We start from the raw sequence: 19,474 nt of genomic DNA on the forward strand, positions 1-19,474 counted from the left end.
TTTACACCCCTAGTAGGGATGCACCGAAATAAAAATTCTTGGCCGAAACCGAAAACCAAAAATGAGGAAACCAAGGCCGAAAACCGAAACACCGAAAGAAATGATTGTCAGTTATTAGAACCACAGCATTTATGGATTTATTTATATTATATATTATATTAATATTATCTTTATAATATTAATATTATTATCTTATATTATATTATTTATATTTATATATTTATATTTTATTTATATAGCATTTATTTTCAGCATTGCATGTTTTGCAAATCGCTATCCGTGGGTCTTTCTCTGAGATAGTGAAATCAGTCCACACCGCAGACATGCTGGCTCTTATCCCGTTTTCCCGCGTGCTGGCTGCGCTGTTTGCTCACGTCATCACAAGTTTCGGCCGTGTTGTTTCGGTGATTTAGGTCTTTCGGCCAAAAACCGAAAATGCACTTTTGGGTCATTTTCGGCCGAAGATTTTCGGTGGCCGAATTTTCGGTGCATCCCTAATATACAGTAAAAGCTACAAAACAAACTGACAAATGACTCATTTTCAAATCAGACCACTAAAAACTGGTCAACTTTTTAAAACAAAAGATATTATTAAAAGTGAAGACAATTTGCATTTCTAGTAATGACACAAATTTTACTGGTTGTAATTTATAGCATTGACATTTTAGAAAAAAAGTCTACCTGTTGCTAAACCTAACTCTTAATTCATAAATGTGACCATTATAAATATTAACTATGACTAATATGATATGACTAATATTTTCTATATTACGTGTATTAGTATTATTCTTGTTATGGGCCAGGTGTAAGATTGCAGGTGGATTTTGGCCCTCCCTTGTTACCGCCACAGTGTTGGTTTATAAAAAGCGCTCGTTTTATTTGATTGCCTGACACAAGCCGACTGTAGGTACACAACCCAGATGTAATAAACCTTGCTAAATTCACATGAATGCAATTTTATGTCTAGATTTCACAAAATGACACTTACCTTTTGCCCTTATTTCCTCCATAGTGTTGTGTTTATTTTCTCAAATTAAATAGGAATACGGGGCTGAGCAGCGAGTCAAAACACTTATTTTTGTACGTGCTTTGGTGCTCCTGTGACTGTCTTGTCATGAGCTTCTTTTATGCTGTCATGTCATGGGCTTAGCTCCTTCTCAGCAGACCTACACAGCAGTGGGAAAGCTAGTTTACATGCATAATTAGCTTAATTGTGTCACGCTGCATGCAGCCATAGCTGTACGATACCAAGGTATAGAGCCAAGGTGTCTCAGTTTAACGGCGCTGTGTTGGGAAGGTGACAGATGTGTTTATAGTGTGTGTATGTTGTAGCACCACAGCAAGGCATGGGATCTGAATGAGCAAACCGTTGATTTTAAATAATAATAATAATAATAATAGATGTAAATAACTGCTGTTGGGGTTTTTTTCTTCTTCTATTCAAAAGGCTCAAAAGCCCAGACAGAAACTGTAGCAATGAATTGACAACGACTGAACTTGCTGGCGGAGTTTCTCCTCATTGAAGGGAAACCACTGAGGGTCTTGTCGCCAGAATGTAATGTTTCCACTCGTTTACTGCATTTATTGATTTTACCACAGCATTGTAAGTAAACAGCAAATTATGGGCCTCCAGTCACTTTATCCAATGAACTATGATTTTGAGGTTTAATTAAAGTGGACTGTTTTTGCTTTTCGGTTACATTCTAGCTCTCTGACTACGTTTTGTTTTGAATAGTCACAGAATAGGGAGGGACAACGGCACAATATGATGATATCCATTCTAGCATCTGATTGCAGTTCAACGTTGTTTACTTTGTGTTGTGGCCTATTCATTTATATAGGACCAAGACATATGCTCACTCATTGGATATAAATATACTCGAAGCGAGAGCTTATATTTTGTGTTAGGTAATTCATTTTGCTTGGGCGCTCAAGACACTTAGGGCCCTAATGTATTCATTTATTCTAAAAATATCGTCGTACCGCCAGTGACATATAGTGACAGGTAGAACAATGAAATGCTCCTCCATTAGATGGCAGAAGGTACACGCTGTGTATCCACTTTTTGTGAATCCTTTTTTTTGGGGGGGGGGGGTGTTTTTAATAGCCACCTTGACTCAATAAGTCAGTAAACGACTGCTGTGTATCACTTACGATACCCCTCATCCCCCCCCAATTTATCCAATGAGTCATTTTTCAACTCAAAGAATTGCTATTCATGTTTTGTCATCATAATGAATTCCAAGTTAACATTTTAATATGCTGAGATTGAAGTTAACTATCAAGTTAATGTCAGCGGTCTTGTGTGCGGCTTCATACATTAACAAAAGATAGCCTGGAGGAATGTGGCTATGCATCTATTAACACAAAATGTAACATGCTCATCTATTCTCTGGCCTTTGCACTCCGACTATGCATACTTCTGAATTTTGCCTGCAGCCCCATTTTGCTTGTTTTCCCAGTGTATCAACAACAATTTGTAACCAGATGTAAAATGTAAAATCTTCTCCTTTAGTCTGTACAGATGAATGCAAATGCACGCTCGCTGTACATAAATGCATATGAATAAGTGTCCACTGACTTTGAAGAAACTTTCGGGGGCAATACATTGCACCCCCAGAAAAAAAAGATGATTTTCTCTCCCCCCTGTCATCTACACCAGCTGTCCGTGTATTTTCAGAGTTCACACTGCAAAGGGTCTTGTGCCATCAGGCAACTTGGGGTTTGTTCTGCACTTCAGTTCCCTGGGCACACACAAAGTCTCTCTCTCACAAAGAAGAGCCAATTTTTCAGTTTTTCCTGACTGCACTATGCACCATTTTTCCTGATGACTTCCTACAGCCAGCAGCAAAGTGTCACTTTCTTTCGATTTGCTAATTTGCATGCGGTCCCTTCCCCAGCATGATTCTGGGCATCCGTGCCCACAAGCTGAATGTCAATGTCTCCTCCCAGAATACAAATATCCCCTTGATATTGTATGTCATGTATACTTCTGGACATCTCTAACATTTGATAATACCCTTGATATTTCCCTGTATTTTTATTAAATACCACCGTGCATGAAGTGTCTCTTTCTGAAATGCCTTTCATGCACCTGAGATCAAGGCTTGCCCGTGCTGTTGAAAAGATTCATTGCAATTATTGATTTTTAAATGATGACAAATATGTACTTTGTTGCATCTTGAATGAAAACCAGATTAGTAAAATCCATCAATGTGAGCAGGACAAAAATTCTCGTCTTGGAGATTTGAAGGCAGCCCGAGACTGAGCAATATAGGTGATCTGCCATGGCCTCGTCTAATCTGATTTGCATGCCAGAGAGAATTATGTAATTGGCATTTATGCAGAACAAAGAAGGATCAGCTCATGGAAAAGAAGGGTTTTTGTGCAGAACCGTGTGTCTAAGCCTGTTTTCTACAGATCTGCACTATCGACGGTTGGCAAAGGAGCGCACAGACATAAAATCATGCTGTGTGCGTGTGCGCGTCAACGAGTTTGTGTGTGTGTGTGTGTGTGATACAAATGCAGTAGATGGAAAGTTTTATTGGTGCATACTATAATAATAATAATAATAATAATGATGATTAAACAAGAATTTTTGTTCAAATGCATCATTATAAAATAAATTCTAGAGCCAGAGGAGGCCAAAGTGTTTGAAACCTTTTGTCTTGAATGTCCTAGTAATGTAATTAGCTTGTATGAATTTCAGAGCAATTATCACATTTCATATGCATAAAGGAATTAATTTCATCAAGACATTTTTCAAATTAAATATTGCCCAGAGGGGAAGATGGGAAATTGGAATACTTGGGGAACTCTTTCTAAAAAACATTGACAACCAATCGTTTTTAATATTATGATTATGATTATTATTATTATTGGCTCCAGCATGCCAGCGACCCCCGTGGGGACAAGCGGTATAGAAAAGGAATGGATTATTATGATTATTATCATCATCCATCCATCCATTTTCTGAACCGCTTAGTCCCCACGGGGGTCGCGGGAGTGCTGGAGCCTATCCCAGCCGTCATCGGGCAGTAGGCGGGGGACACCCCGAACCGGTTTCCAGCCAATTGCAGGGCACACAGAGACAAACAACCATTTGCATTCGCACTCACACCTAGGGACATTTTGGAGTCTTCAATCGGCCTACCAAGCATGTTTTTGGGATGTGGGAGGAAACGGGAGTGACCGGAGAAAACCCACACAGGCCGGGGAGAACATGCAAACTCCACACAGGGAGGGCAGGTGGAATCGAACCCGCACCCTCCTAACTGTGAGGCGGACGTGCTACCCAGTCTGCTACCCAGTGCGCCACCGAGCCGCCACTTATCATCAATATTTTGTTATTTTATTTGTTTTTTTAAGTAGGAATAGGCAGAATTTGCGAAGTCGTATTGATAATCTCTATAACTGTGCTGAGTAACACATGGAACTGCCCCAAATCTGGAACATGGCCTGAGGCCAAATCTCCCAGAGTCAGTGGAAGATTTGTGCAATGTACTCTAATCTGACACACTCTCCCCGCACCTCCTTTTTCTCATGTCCGGAACTGTTGATGTTTGTGTTGGCGCGCTTGCGCGCACGAGTCAAATCCAAACTAGAATTTCATCTTGTCCAAAGCGAGCCGTCAGAAGCCCACTGGACTGTTTGTTAGTCGGCCTGCCTCCCGTGTGTTCAACTGCCATGTGCATTTATGTAAATGATGTTTTCCTTCCCATTTTAGGGAGCGTAGCCAAAGGAAAAGTGAAGAAGCAGCAAATTCATAAGGAAGAATAGTTGATACATTGGCATAAATGTGCAGCCTCTAAAACGCCATTCTGTAAAGGTCAAAATATTTGCTGGACAAAAGGGTGAATTTTTTTCTTTTGCTACTGAATTGATAGAAGTAAAGGTGGTAAAAAGAAAAGATCAGATGGATGCTGCGCTAAAGCTCTGATAAGCTTTTATGACCCTGTAAAAATGAGGCTTCATTCTCATTTGTTTTAATATTAGTGGACGTTAAATCGAGGGATAAAGAGCACTGTGGCCGCCAGCGCTTTAATGACTCAAATACTCAGAGGAGACGCTCTGTCTGGTCCTTGCAAATATATAATGCACACGTTGTCGCTAACGGGAATATTTTTTAAATTAGTTTGACCATTTTAATAACTCAGTGAAGCTGAGCACGTTTCAAAAAGTATCAAATTTGTATCACTATCACTTGAGTCATGTTCTGAGATCCTCTTTCTGTCGATGATCCATTTCACGAAATCCTCAGAATGATTAGCCACTAATTTACCAACCCATGGCTTACAGTAGCATGGCCATCCGTAATGCATTAAACACAACAGATACTTGAATAGGTAGGCAGTTCAACAATTGTTAAAAACAAAAAGAACCATTTTCAAACCTTTGATTTCACGTGTGAAAGTACAGTTGAAATGAAAGAAGTGTTCTACCTTTGTGAAATGATTTACTTCAAAGCTCTCGTGAGTCCATGCTGGGCTAAGGCACATCATTGTTTCAAAGTGCATCAGCGTGGGCCTTAGCACAGGTATCGACTGTACCAACCGGACCAAAAATACTGCTTAGCTGTCTGAACGGTGTCCCTCCTCTAATTTCTCCAAAATGGTACGACTAAATACATTTGGACATAAAAAAAACATCATCATCCACTCAGTATTGGATTTACCTCACGTGTATTGCCCAGACTAGCGGCAAAGCCGGTGAAGCTGTGAACCTTTGTTGATCCCTTATTGCTCTTTAAAATGCTGAGCTGTCAGCGTGAGGCAGGTGAGGCACTCTGTTGTGCTCACTACTGAATAGACACAGTAGGTCAGGAGTGAATGACAGCCCGAGGTTTGGGGTCAAGTCGACCACCCTGCTTTAGCTGAAGAGTCAATTACACTGTGGGTGGGGTAGCTGGCCGGGCTGATTATGTCCCAGTGGCTTATTGCTCTAAGTGGTGCACGTGGATAGTGTGTAGGAATCCATATTCCGAACGGCGTCACACTTTTCTTTGTTGTATTCTAGCTGCATGAAAACACAGCGTTTTACTCTTCAACCAATAAGTATATATCATAGTCATTCTCCAGCGATCTCACATTTGGGTGGTGTATCCTTGAAGGATTGAGTAAAGCTCATCAAAGAAAAATTGTGGAGTGTCTTACATGCTGCTTTCAAATGAGTGAATATTCAAAGCCATTCCTCTTCCTGGGAGGAAATGAAACTTGCACAACAAATAGAGAGCGAGAGGATTTTCTTGGTCTCATCCACTGCCCGCCCCGGGGGCAGAGATGGAAGATTTGGAGATATGCTGGAGATTGTTTTTAGAGAGAGGCATTTCAGGGGGCTGTGCACTCCACAGCTGCGGCCTCCACTAGCCATGAGGAGTTTATTTAATTCCCGAGAAGAGGGCGCCAAATATATTGAAACTCCTCAAAGTCGAAATGTTGCGCACTAGTCTCCTTCTGCTTTGCTCCAATCACCTGCTGACAGCTTGAGCTCGGAACGTCAAGGACAGTACACGCGGTGAAGCATCGGCACACGCAGACAGCCGCAGTGTAAACAGGCACTTTTACATGACATCCAGTCAAGATGATTGCGCTTGCTCTACCAAGCATCACCTGCTACGAAATGATTTTGTATTATACAGCGGCGGCGGTTGCGGGGTGTCCGTGTAAGTGGACAATGGTCCAGCTCGGGGGACAGACAAAGTTGAGCCTCGCTGCAGAGTTATTCCGAGCCTGCTGAAGAACTGCAAATTATTCCACTCACTTTTTAGGTTCCCGTGAAGCATGACCAAAAAAAAAAAAAAACTCAAGTGCTTCAGGCTCTCACAGTTGCCCTCGTGAGAGAAGCCTAGAGACTTAGGTTTAAAGTTGTTCGGCAAACACTCAACTTGATGAGCATTAATTACATCAATTATGCGAGGCGAACAAAACCGCTTTTGTCACTAAGGCGCTGCCAGAACACAATCCTGTAAAAGCACAGAGATGACACTGAACATTAGTTACCGCTACACCAACCTTTTAGATTTCAAATACACGTAAAAAGAGGATATTAAAGAATGGTATAATACACGGCATAAGCCCAATTATGTCATGAATGACTTTTTTTTTTTTCTATCCTCAGAAGGGTCACTGTGTGTTTAAACACCAAACACTTTTGTGCTGTGATAGTGTGAACCCCGAACAGGCTTGTTACGTGCTTTCTGAACGATCCAATGTCACTAAATGAGACAGACATATTCAGCATACCGTTCAAATTCAACCATTCTAAAGCATCGCTGCTTTAGTATAAGCAGAGTGCTGCAATTAACTCTGTTGCCTATTTGAAACTCTTAAAACATTCCCCTCTGCTCTTTGTAGTTTCAACTTCATCACAGAGAGCAAAACAATCAGTGATTCATGCAGGGTAGCTTTAACACACAATTTGGACATGAATTAAACTGAGCTCTTAAAGAAAGGTCGTGCCGCTCTGACCAGTCTGCGTATTAACATTCTTTTGTGGCCACTTGTTACCTGCACGGTACTCAACCTCTCTTGATTCACCAAAGGTCGTTTTGGCGGCTTATTCTTTGCCAATCTTGTCTTGGTGAACCGTTGAAGGATTAGGCCCCTCTATGCATCAGAAGGCAAGTTGAATTCCTGTTTGTCAGGATGTTGAATGATTGATGACCTTGGCTGCTGTGCATAATGATGCACACTTATAAGCGTTTATTTTTGGAACACAATGATCCACATAATTAACTTTGCTGAACAATAAATTGTGCTTCCATCATTGTGACACTTGACTGAAGTTTGTTTTACTTGTAAATGATTTACAAGGTTGGGACGTGTTGGCCACATACAGCTGCGTTTACTTTTATAAACAATGATGCCTTCTCCATTTAGAGGGAAGGTTTATGGTAACTTCTGGACGTTTACATGTTCGCTGTCAAGTGGGTGAAAAAAAGGGTATTAAGTAAAATTTGAATCTAGACTCAATTATGACTTGCAGCATCACTGTGCATTTGGAGGCAAATTGTGATTCCTGTTTGACAATTATACAAGCAGCTTATGGCAATGCATTTTATTGAACAAAACAACTACTATTACATTTAAGCGAATGACACACTCATACATAATACACAAAACAGATTCATACTGTTCATTTTGTTCGAAGTGCATGTCTGTCCCGCTGGGTTTGCATTTCGAGAGTGCACTTTTAAAAGAGGCTTAAAAAACAAAACAAAGGTATTCTTTTATGTGACCTTAGCCTCTCCTGTTATCTCCAGACTCTTTATCTGCTTCTCCTCCTTTTGTTGCCATGTCAGTCACACAACCACAATTGCAAAGATGGCTGATCCAGGATCATTAGTTGCATTGTGTTCACAAAGTGTGTGTGTGTGTGTGTGTGTGCGTGTGTGTGTGTGTGCGCGTGCGCGCTCGTGCATTTGTGCGTGTGCGTGTGTTTATCAGAGAGAGGCAGAGTGTTTATGTGTAAGGTGCATTGTTGGAGTGCCTGTCAAAAAGCCATTAATGTAATTGGAACTTAAAATCCCATTTGTTTTCCCCTCTAGTGCTTACTGTCAGTACACAAGTCTGGGACTTGGAAATCAACTTTTGTTATCAATATCAGACGTCATGGAAGAGAGCGTCATCTTATTGAAAAGGCTGCCACTCAAATGCCGTCTCTGCTGCAGGAGAGATTCCGTCAATTGTGTAATGTTTCTAATGTGTGACATTAGCTTTAGTGTTCTCTTTCACTTGTCAAATTTAGAACTAATAAGAATTGAATTGCTATACTTTGCCATTTGCACCTTTCAATGGGAACATTTCATTCCTACTTGAAACCGATACTGTTGCACTGGTTGTGCTTAACCACCTTCTGAACTGCATGCATCATCAAAAGTTATACTAAAAATTGAAAAGAGAAATGTCTTTCCTTTCATTCTCATTTAGAGTGAAAAATATTAATACACAAATAATCTGCACCTTTCTGTTTATCTGCATCAAAATATGTTTTTATAGTTTTAAGTTTTTATATGGCCTGACCTACCCCCCACCCACCCACACACACACACACACACACACACACCCCGACACAAAGTTTTAGTATAAATCGTTTAATTCGGTTTTGCATAATCCTACAAACAAACAGCCATGAAAACATGCCCTCCTAGGTTGAGGTAATATGATTCAGAATGAATCAAATCATAAATTTGATAGGGTCCATTCAATAAAACAGACCCAGATGAATGTTCATGCCACTAACACATTTATTTAGCTATTTCTAGCAGGTCCAAATGAGCTTAGTTTCAGCATCCACTATGTTAAATAGATCTCTTCAATATTGTAAAGCCATTCCGTGTCTCCTAACCCTGCAGTAAATTTGAAACATCTAGCCATGTTCAGAATACATATGTTCAATGCCATGAAATGACCATAGCATGCTCGCTCAAACCTCCCACAACTGGCCAGAAGCTCGCATCTAATTAGCATCATCTTCAATGTTTGCAAAGAGCGCTCCTGGCGTCATCCATTTCACATTTGCCACGTAATGCCGTAATGTTTGCTTAATATCTGGCCTGTGCCTAGCGATGGCATGCTGCGTTCATTGTGAATGCAGCGTCACTGTGCAGTTTGGCTATAGGCCCATGCATCTCCAGGGCCATATAATCAGCTCTAAGCCGCTTCCATCAATCTTCATAACGGCAGTGGGCTGAGGAGGGAAGTGCAGCTAATCACGTCTAACTGGCCCCATGTTCGGCTTGGCAGTGGGCGTTATAGCGAGGCCGTATGCAAACGCGTGTGTCCGTGACTCGCGTCCCACAGGTGGCTGGTACGGGCGGGAACGGGCCCGTGAGTGGCTTCTACTGTAGGTTAATATCAGAGTGGTGGCCCTGCAGCAGTGGCAATCACAGCTCTGATCAGAGCGGCGCTTCAAAGATGTCTGTGCTAGTCCAAGCCAGAGTTGTCATTAGCTTCTGCCCTGTGCTTGACAGCCTCTCCCCTCCCCCATACTTGCTCTTTCTCTCTCTCTCTCTCTCGCTCTCTCTGTCTCTCTCTCGCTCTCTCTCTCTCTCTGTCTCTCTCTCGCTCTCTCTCTGTCTCTCGCTCTCTCTCTGTCTCTCGCTCTCTCTCTGTCTCGCTCTCTCTCTGTCTCTCGCTCTCTCTCTGTCTCTCGCTCTCTCTGTCTCTCGCTCTCTCTCTGTCTCTCGCTCTGTCTCTCTCTCTCGCTCTGTCTCTCTCTCTCTCTCTCTCTCTCTCTCTCTCTCTCTCTCTCTCTCTCTCTCTCTCTCTCTCTCTCTCTCTCTCTCTCTCCCTGTCTCTCTCTCTCTCTGTCTCTCTCTCTGTCTCTGTCTCATTCATTCTCTCTCTTTCATTGTCTCTAACTCATATTCTGCAAATGGCCGCTGTAATCCTGTCTGCTTGCTCGGGCTTGTCACTCCACATTTGCGCTAAGCATCTTTCCTTCCCTCATCTCCTTTGCTCTAATTGTATTGTAATAAGCAATTACCAATCTATTTGTGCACACCAGAGCTGAGATTGGACCACTTTTTCTTTTTTTTTAATGGGACAAGTGGAAGGGCCGGAACCGGACAAAGGCGGCGGCGGCCCTCGTCTTGAACTTGTTGCTCGACAAAGACGCCGTTGCTCCTAATCGCTGGGCTTCCTCTTTTCCTATGCTTTTGTTTTGTCTCCCGTGCACAGAGGCCTCCAAAGCCGACATGATTGTGCCGGTGTTTGTCATTTATTGGCTGTGTTCTCCCCCTTCGTGGGTCTGTTCTAGTGATGCAAATGAGCAATGGCAGTGTTTACCTGGCCATGTTCTGCCTGCATGTGTGTGAGCGCCTGCACGTCGTCTCAGGCTTTGATCATGCTGCATTGCATTGACAGATGCTCTCTGGTGCTTTCTGGTTGCTTATGAGCGAGGCGACAGCCGGGATCTGAACGCAAGTAATTATATCCCTGCACTAGAACCATAACAATTGTGGCTCCTGCAACAAAGTGTGATGGCTTTTCGCGATCCGTCCCATTATTTTTAGAGATGAGAAACGACATTGAAATCCCTAGCCGGTGTGGGCCTCCGTGTTTACAACTGTTTATGAGCCTGTATGTGGAAGAGGTGAGGGCCGTGATAAAGGCTTACTTAGACCTTGTAATCATAGCTTGATGGGTGACCTCAACAACGCAGGTTTATGAAGGCAGTGACTGGTCCAAAGATCTGCTAACAAAACTTAATAAGGAACAATAAGATCTCAGCAATGTCTGACTAATTCACGCCAAGATTTTGTTCGCCTCCTGATCATACTTGTCATAACATCATTAAGTGTCATAGATTTTGGTGGGACAATTCATCCGGGAGACTAAAAGGCAGCCATTGTAAACAAAAGGGAGGAAATAAAGTACTAACTGTTCTAGAAGCAAGACTTTAATTTGCAGAGTGTTAAAGGCAAATTACGAATGTTGTTGGAGAAAAAGCTGTAGTGCTCAATCTTGAGTGGTTCTTTTATTAAGCTCATGTAATTTAGGGCTAATTTATTTTGTAAGTGCAAGTCCGTTGGATATGTTGCGCTTTGCAAGGATATCATAGATTCTTCCCGTTTTCTTAAGACAACTGTAACTAAACAAATACCACCTGGTAGGGATACGAAAATGGAGTCTTGCGTCAAACTATTTTGACTTTGTGGCTCACCACCAACAAAAGCCAAGACCAAAATACATTAGACTACATTAGCGGTGCAAAGAGCAGTAAAGAGGAGAAACGATTGCCGATGGCCCAAAGGTTGGCTGTATTTAACCATCTGAACACTGGATCAATCCAGGCCAACTAAATCCCATTTAATGTTGAATGATTGTCATTACTAAATGTTTTAATATTTTCAGGTCATACTTTATAATACAAGTAAACAGGAAAGAAATCTGTATAAATCCAGCCTTTGAATCTCGAGGCTGGTTGTGTTAACTTGGTTGTGTAATATATTTGATAGTTGTTAAAAAAAAAGGTAGGTAATTGATCTGGAATATCCAAATAGATAGTGTATGTTGCGATTTCTCTCTATGCACCATAAATGGTGTCATCTTACACCTTTGCCAGGAAAACTGCTAAATGTCGTTAGCACCATCTGCCAGTCAACCATGTGGTCCTGAATGGAGTTTAAAAGACAACATACTGCTGCTGCCCGAGATTTGCAAAAATATGTTGTTGCCTTTTTTTTTTGTCTCTGAATCCTTCTGTCTTCCATTTTATTCTGTTTCACACTGTAATCATCTCGCCTCATCCTTCTTGCGGAGTTAATAACATTCACAGTTTCCCTTTGCGGTTTGTGTTCTCCATGTTGGAAACACTAATAGCTTTTTGTCGGTGCATCATGAAGGCTCTGAATTTTGTTTGCCGCCACAGGTCGAGCTCCTGAATTTCTACAAATAGTAATATTATAGCGTGTTGCAATATCAGCTGCGGGCTTATCTTTTTCATCTTCCTCAGCACCCACAGTAGTTCTACTACCCCGCTGTTATTAAACACAGTCAAAGCGGCAGCTCAATATTCTAAGGATGTAAAATGCTGTGCATTATTTACACTCCGTGTAAATGGCACAAAATGCAACATGGAGCAGTTTCCATTTCTTCCAATTTCCATTCACAACCATCAGAGGGCAATTACGTGCATGTTCTTGCTTTCAGATGGCGGTTCACAGTTTTGACAATAGCAGTTTAGTTCATCACAGCTCGGTTAGGATCGCTTCACCCTGATTAGGAAAAAGGAAAAGTATTCACGTCTTCATATCACTTTGAGCGCGTACAAACCTTCCAAAGGCTATTCACTAATTTGTAATACTGAGGGATTCTTTTCGGTCACATGGCTTTTTGCTGTTTCCACTTGTTTGACTAGTCATCACTTGTCCGTATTTCCAATTATAAGAACAAATGTACACTGTTGCTCGACAATATATTATTAATGTTGGCACGGTGGACAATGTGTGTAAGGCAAATATTTTGAATAATTTGGCATTATGCATTTGAACATTGTATGCCAATTTGAGTTTGGTGGGTTATTTCTTAGATGTAACATTTTACAGAGAGCACCACAGAGGCAGCAGCGTAACGCAGCTGTCCCCAGGAGAAGCATCGACGGCCACAACGCTCTGGCGCCCTCATCCTCATGCACTCATCGACATGAATCAGATTATAAATCAGATGATGTATTTGCATCAAAGCTTCAAAACAATTAGGACTTGAGTTTGTCACAAATGTGATGTCTTAACAAAAAGTAACCTCCCAATTGAGTTTGATAGTATAGAACCATGAGCCATAATGTCTTCAGTCACCATGGGAACCAAAAAAACAGGACAAGTAATTGTGTTATATCGGGCGGGAGTCAGCAATGCCATCAGCTTCTCAGGAGAGAGACAAGGCTGAAAACTTGACAGGCTGGAACGGGTTTGATGGAACAAGATGGAAAGATGACCAGGGGATGGGTGGCCTGGAAAGGCAAATGGGACAAAAAGCTGATGTAGCGAGGCAAGGCAACATGAGCATTGGCTTGTTTATTATCTATTTCTTTATTTTACCTTGATTTGCAAAGATAAAAGTGAGTGATGATGATAAATCCTCAGTGCACAGTGGGCTTATCAGCAGCTGTCTGGCCCGGCCAGGGTTGCCGGCGGTGGCATCCAAGGCTGATAACCCCCAAGGTCTGAGGGATGATGTTGGCAAGGAGGAGGGGAGAGGCGGATGATGCAGCTGCCACCACCGACCACTTCCTCGTTTGGCATGTTGATGTATTACAAAGGGGGCAAAAGACAGAATAGTGATTAGCTTCGCCCCCCTTCCGAAAGTTGAGTGACACCAAACTTTATACTGACGAATGTAGTGATGAGCACGCACTGAGCAATTAATATTGTCACCCTGTTGTCAAAGTGATCTGTATTGCTATTGGCTTCAGTTTACAATCCAAGTATGCAAAATGAGATAACAAAGACCCTCCAATAAGATTATGGATTTTTTGGGGGGGATTTCTTTTGTGCTCCTTGTGAACTTGGCACCTTCAGTTTGTCACACTTGATAGTATTAAATGTGTAACATTTTTTTGCTGTAGTAGCCTGCCGGACCTTTACTCCGCCTGCAATTTTATTTATTTATTTTTCTCAGGCAATCTTGATGATGTGGGTAATAATCCTTCATATTGTCACTATTTGGAATTAAATGAGGCTTTAATGCACCCTGATTCCATCAGCACTCATTAATTTGTTGCTAGTAAATGAAAGCTGAAGTTGTTGGACAAAACCTTTTTGAGGATGAGGTGTGGATGTTGTCTGGCAGAATAACAGAACTGTGTTCATTCCCTGCCCCCACCCCTTGTCAAAGCGTTCTGCCTTGTGACCTTGCTTGCTACGAATACAGAATTTCAAATGGTGGTTTTATTGTGTGCATGTATTCAACAATGCCTGTGTCCTTTTTATTAGACGTGGCGGCCATTAAAGATGCTGTGCAATGCATTCAAAGTTTTACCTTACTAATCATGTCTTTGTTTTTCTCACAGATGGTCACAAGAACGAAGAAAATATTCGTGGGTGGCCTTTCAGCCAATACAGTAGTGGAAGATGTGAAGCAGTATTTTGAACAGTTTGGGAAGGTAAGGCTTTTCATCAACATTTTCATGTCGCAAAATCCTATTTGAGTGGAACATTCAAAGTTGATATGTTGGCTTCGGTCAACCAAGATAATTTCATTTGCAATATTGTTTTTGTTCTGTTTCCTAGAGGTAATTTCATTTGCAATATTTTTTTTTCCTAGAGTTCAAACTGTCACCTTAACCCTAACCAAAAATTAACTAGACAGCCCGGTAATGTTATTAACAGAAGTTTATCAGCCTTAATAATAGCATTGGTTCGATACTAGCTCGGCCTGAGAGTGCACTGAAACAGCGCAACACTGGACACTAACGGAAACTTTTTTTTCACCTAAGATATACTCAAAGGTATTAGCCTTCTTGCGTTATCTTCTTTTTTCTTACTTTTATCCTTTCAGGAAAATATGTCGCGAGAAGACACCTAATTCCAAAGTGAAAGGCAGAGCACAAATGCAGAGTTAATCCTTTGAAACTGGCTGAAATTAGGTCTTTTAAGTTCCACGTGATATGCTGACTGATGCATTACGACAGCCCCAAATTGTGCAATATTCATTTGAAGTCCAAATTTGACAAGCTTTTTGGAGGTTCCACTTCTAAGTTCCAATGGCAATGAAATGGTGGGCTAGTATTGTTGCTACGCGCTCTTTGTTAGCGTTGTGTTTGTTGTCTGGTGCAGTACACTGTTGTGAGACCGGTAACCCCCCCAGCTGAGTGAGGCATATTTTCATGCCCTTTAATACAAGGACACCAACATGGCTCACACCCACACACATGCACACAAACAGGCTTTGATACAGTGGCAACATTTCACAGATAATTTCCCCACACTGAGTGGAGATCCATTTCCCTCATGTCATATTCCACATCAGTCAAGGTCACCTTCAGCTGATAGAGTCTCTGTAACATCAGCACTTGACCTTGAGTTTAAACAGTTTCAGCGAGGATGGATTTTTCATGGGCACATAATGCGCCGTGTCCTCAAGGAGACAAAAGAGCTGTTATGAAATAATGGAAACAGTTATTTTTGGTTCAGACCCAATATGCAAGCATCTCACCCCTCCTCTAAAGGCGAGCTCGTTGTTTTCCTGGCTGGAAGCGAGCAAGGTGAATGTCTTTGTTTGGCTCCTCTTCTCTTGAGGAGGCTTGGAAGGCCCTCGCGCGGCCCGGGATGGTTTATTTCCACAATAGAACCCGGCGAGCAAAAATCCAGCACGGCTTTGCAATCAATGGATCCGAAAAAGGGCTCAAAATGATTTTTGACTTGATTGAATGACATAATTGACTTGATTATACAAAGTTCCCCCCTCCCACTCCTTGAGTAATCCTCCAATGCTTAGGAGGAAACAAACAAATCAGACTGATTGAGTAAGCTCTTGTACATGTTTTCTTGGATAGCCTCCTTGTGAATGCCTCCATGTGTCTTGCAGTACTGCTCTCGCTTTGCAGGAGTGTTCCAGCGATTAAGCGTATTTATACGGCTGCATGATTAGGTGTGCGTTCAGGTCTGTGGAAAATTTAAAATCTCAGGAGGTATTGGGGGCAGTACCTGTAGAGCAGATAATAAGCAATGTTCTGTTTTGTTTTTTTCTTTGTTCCAATATTTCGACTTAATTAACTTATATTTATGCTATTTTTGAAAAATACAATGTATGTCATGGTGATTAATTCACAGTCCAGGAATGATTCATACTATGATTGTATTTTGAGTTTTTTTTTGATAATTTTGTATTTTTTTTGAATGGCTACCTTATGGCTGGTAATAAGACAGGAAAGTGGCAGGAGACTGAATTAATTCATAAAAAATATAAATCAACTGAAATAATGTCAAACATTGATAAAATGTGATAAAATAAAATCACATTCGCTGTTGGTCAACTTAGATGAAAAACAAAGGAGTGCTGAAATTGCCAAAGACACAAATTCAAAATGAGTAAAGTCTTAAGGATCATGGAGCAGTGAACTAATCGCTCAGCAACGAAATGTGTTGGAAAATTGCAACTGCCCAGTCATTGTAAATCAAAAGCCAAACTATGTTGTCCTAGTAAAGGCTGAATTTGTCTCACTAGATTTGTGCAATTGTCAATCACAGACGCATACAAGAATGAGAGCCTCTACACTGAAAGCACAGTGAGTCCTTTTGCTGTGACGTAGCAAAATGTGTGTGTGTGTGTGTGTGTGTGTGTGTGTGTGTGTGTGTGTGTGTGTGTGTGTGTGTGTGTGTGTGTGTGTGTGTGTGTGTGTGTGTGTGTGTGTGTGTGTGTGTGTGTGCGTGCGTGCGTGCGTGCGTGCGTGCGTGCGTGCTCGCGTGGCACCATAAGCCAATTACCAGGATGTGGTCTGCAGAGGTGTCGGGGGGTTGGGAAGCGGTAGAGGGCAAACAGCTTGTGTGGCCACAACTGGGTCATAGGTTCTGTGGGTAACCTCCGCATCTCACCTCCTCTGACCTCCCCTCTCTGCCACCTTCGTCCCTCTCTACTCTGTCCAGGGGTGGGGTTGAGGGGCGGGCGAGGGGGTTCAGTTGCCATTGCTCCGCCACATCAGTCTCAGAGTATTAGTCTCCACTCAGGTGTCAACTTTAAGACGCAGCCTGCGTTTGGCACAATTTCTTTTCCGCCTTCATCAGACGCTGCAAACGTGGATTGGAAATTATTGCATTGCATTCAAGTGGAAGTGTGCTTGTATTTGACTGATTATAATACTCAGATGGATCTTATTACCTGGGCTAATAGTTAGCACATCCTGCCACCTATTTTGTTTCTCAGGGCTGCACATTAGCCATGCGAGCCAGTTGAGGAAATCTTATGGTTTCCTTGTACTCTTAGCCATTCATCACCTTGGTTGAACTGTTATTTGCTTTGGTCCAAGCTTATGTATTGCAAAAGAATGCTACCGTCTAAAGATCATTCTTGTTTTTACACTAGATTATTTACTTCTCAAACCACGTGATTATTTTTAACTGAGTAGTTAAGAACGTGACCTGTGATTGAAGAACTTGCGGTTGGATTCACCCAACGTCTATATTGTGTGCCGCTTATGTGCCTGTTTGGGGGTCACAGCAGTTGTTGGCACCTATTCAAGCTGACTTGAGGCAAAAGGCAGACGACACTCTGGAATGGTTGCCTGGTCATCAGAGAGCGATTTTTAAGAGCACATTGAGAATAATTGTCAATTTTTGTCTATGTGAAGCCCTTTGAGACTGCTTGTGATTTAGGGCTATACAAATAAACTTGACTTGACTTGATTTGATTTGAGAATTAATCCCACGTCAACTGCACAAAATTGCAATTTATTTCTTAAATGAGTAAATCCCATTCGTGCAGCCATGCATGGATTTTTAATGTTGTCGAAACGTAGGTGATATGCTGCTTGTCATTCCGTGCCCCTTTTTTTTTTTCTTCCATTTATTTTAATCTTTTTAACGGTGGAAGTCAATTGACAACCAATTCATATTACAACATGCAGCTCCAGAAAATCAACTAACAACTTCAACTGTGTGATCTAGCTGCTTTTCTTCCCCTAAATAATGACATAATGGTGGTGCTGCAACACCTTTTGACATCCCCATTCCCACCCACTCTCCCATCACAAAAAGCTTCCACTGAGGCAAGCACTTGATTAAAGTTGGAATTTGGTGTGAAGACACCTTGTCAATTTGGATGCGGCGTACCAGCTGAGCTCTGACCTTGCCCTGGCAACGACAGAGCTCACCACAGTGCAAAAGGCATAATGAGATTGGGTGACTAACGCTTTGGTCTTCATTAGCTTATTTTGATCATCTTTGAGTGCATCCCACACCGGTCTGGTTTAGCCCGACAAAAACGAGTCCTGTTCTCCGAATTGGTTCGCCTCCACTTCACTTTGCAGCGCAGCCCTCGAGCAGACTTTGATTTCCATCAGCGCTACTTGCTTCCATGTCACTCGGCTCCCACAATGGTCTCTTTATGTCGAGGCCATCCTGGTTCTCATGCTCCACTGGTCTAGAGCCAGGTCCTGGAGGTGTAGCTAAATGGGTGGAGCTTATCCAGTTCACTGCCACTGGGCTTATGAGGGATAAAGGTAGATACAAAGGTCACCACTGAGTCAGACAAGCACAGCAGTGCGTTGAGTCCGATAGGATGATTGAAGTTAAATAAATGTCAATTCACCAACCCGAGTGTAAGATGGAAACACAGTAAATACACAGCAATATACTTCTAGAGTCATGATGACAAATGATAATAGACGGTGCACATTTTTTTCTCTCATACACAAAATAAAGCGATTGGGAGAATGAATTAGAAGCATCAGAAACAAATTCATTGGTTAGTGTGTGACATTTGTTCTGGGGCTTTGCTACTTTAATACCACAGCTAACATTTTGCATGGTCTTAGAGTTTGTAAATGGCATCAAAATAACTCTGCGAGACCATCTGTGAAAGCTTTATGAATTCACTCTGCATACCTGCTAAGCGTACTAACTTGCATGTAGGGATATTTGTGGTTTTCAAATGTATTTCAAGTAAGAACTGGCTGGACTATATTATTGTCATCTGTCATGTGTACCTTGAACATAATGCTGTGTGTTCAGTTTGTCTCAAAATTGTGCCTTTGTGGATTAGTTTGTTGGAAAATTGCACTAGTCCGTCAGAAATGTGACTACAAAATAATGTAGTGGCAGGCAGTATAGTTACGCTATAAGTTCCATATCCCAATTATTGAGAACAACATTTGAGCCTTAATGGCATAATAAATAAAATAGATAAATAAAACCATATATATATATATATATATATATATATATATATATATATATATATATATATATATATATATATATATATATATATATATATATATATATATATATATATATATATATATATATATGGTTTAT

General features: G+C 41.5%; 1 protein-coding gene across 10 annotated transcripts in view; it reads left to right on the top strand.

Moving 5' to 3' along the window:
• Positions 1 to 19,474, top strand: part of LOC133168388 (RNA-binding protein Musashi homolog 2) — a 201,697-nt gene that overhangs the window by 42,267 nt on the left and 139,956 nt on the right. For all 10 annotated transcript variants that reach the window (XM_061299922.1, XM_061299928.1, XM_061299923.1 and 7 more), the window contains exon 6: positions 14,512 to 14,604. In XM_061299922.1, the coding sequence (XP_061155906.1) occupies positions 14,512 to 14,604 (93 nt within the window). The remainder of the gene's footprint in view (positions 1 to 14,511; positions 14,605 to 19,474) is intronic.

Source organism: Syngnathus typhle, linkage group LG15, assembly GCF_033458585.1.
Source record: "Syngnathus typhle isolate RoL2023-S1 ecotype Sweden linkage group LG15, RoL_Styp_1.0, whole genome shotgun sequence".
In the NCBI taxonomy this organism is placed as follows: domain Eukaryota; kingdom Metazoa; phylum Chordata; class Actinopteri; order Syngnathiformes; family Syngnathidae; genus Syngnathus; species Syngnathus typhle.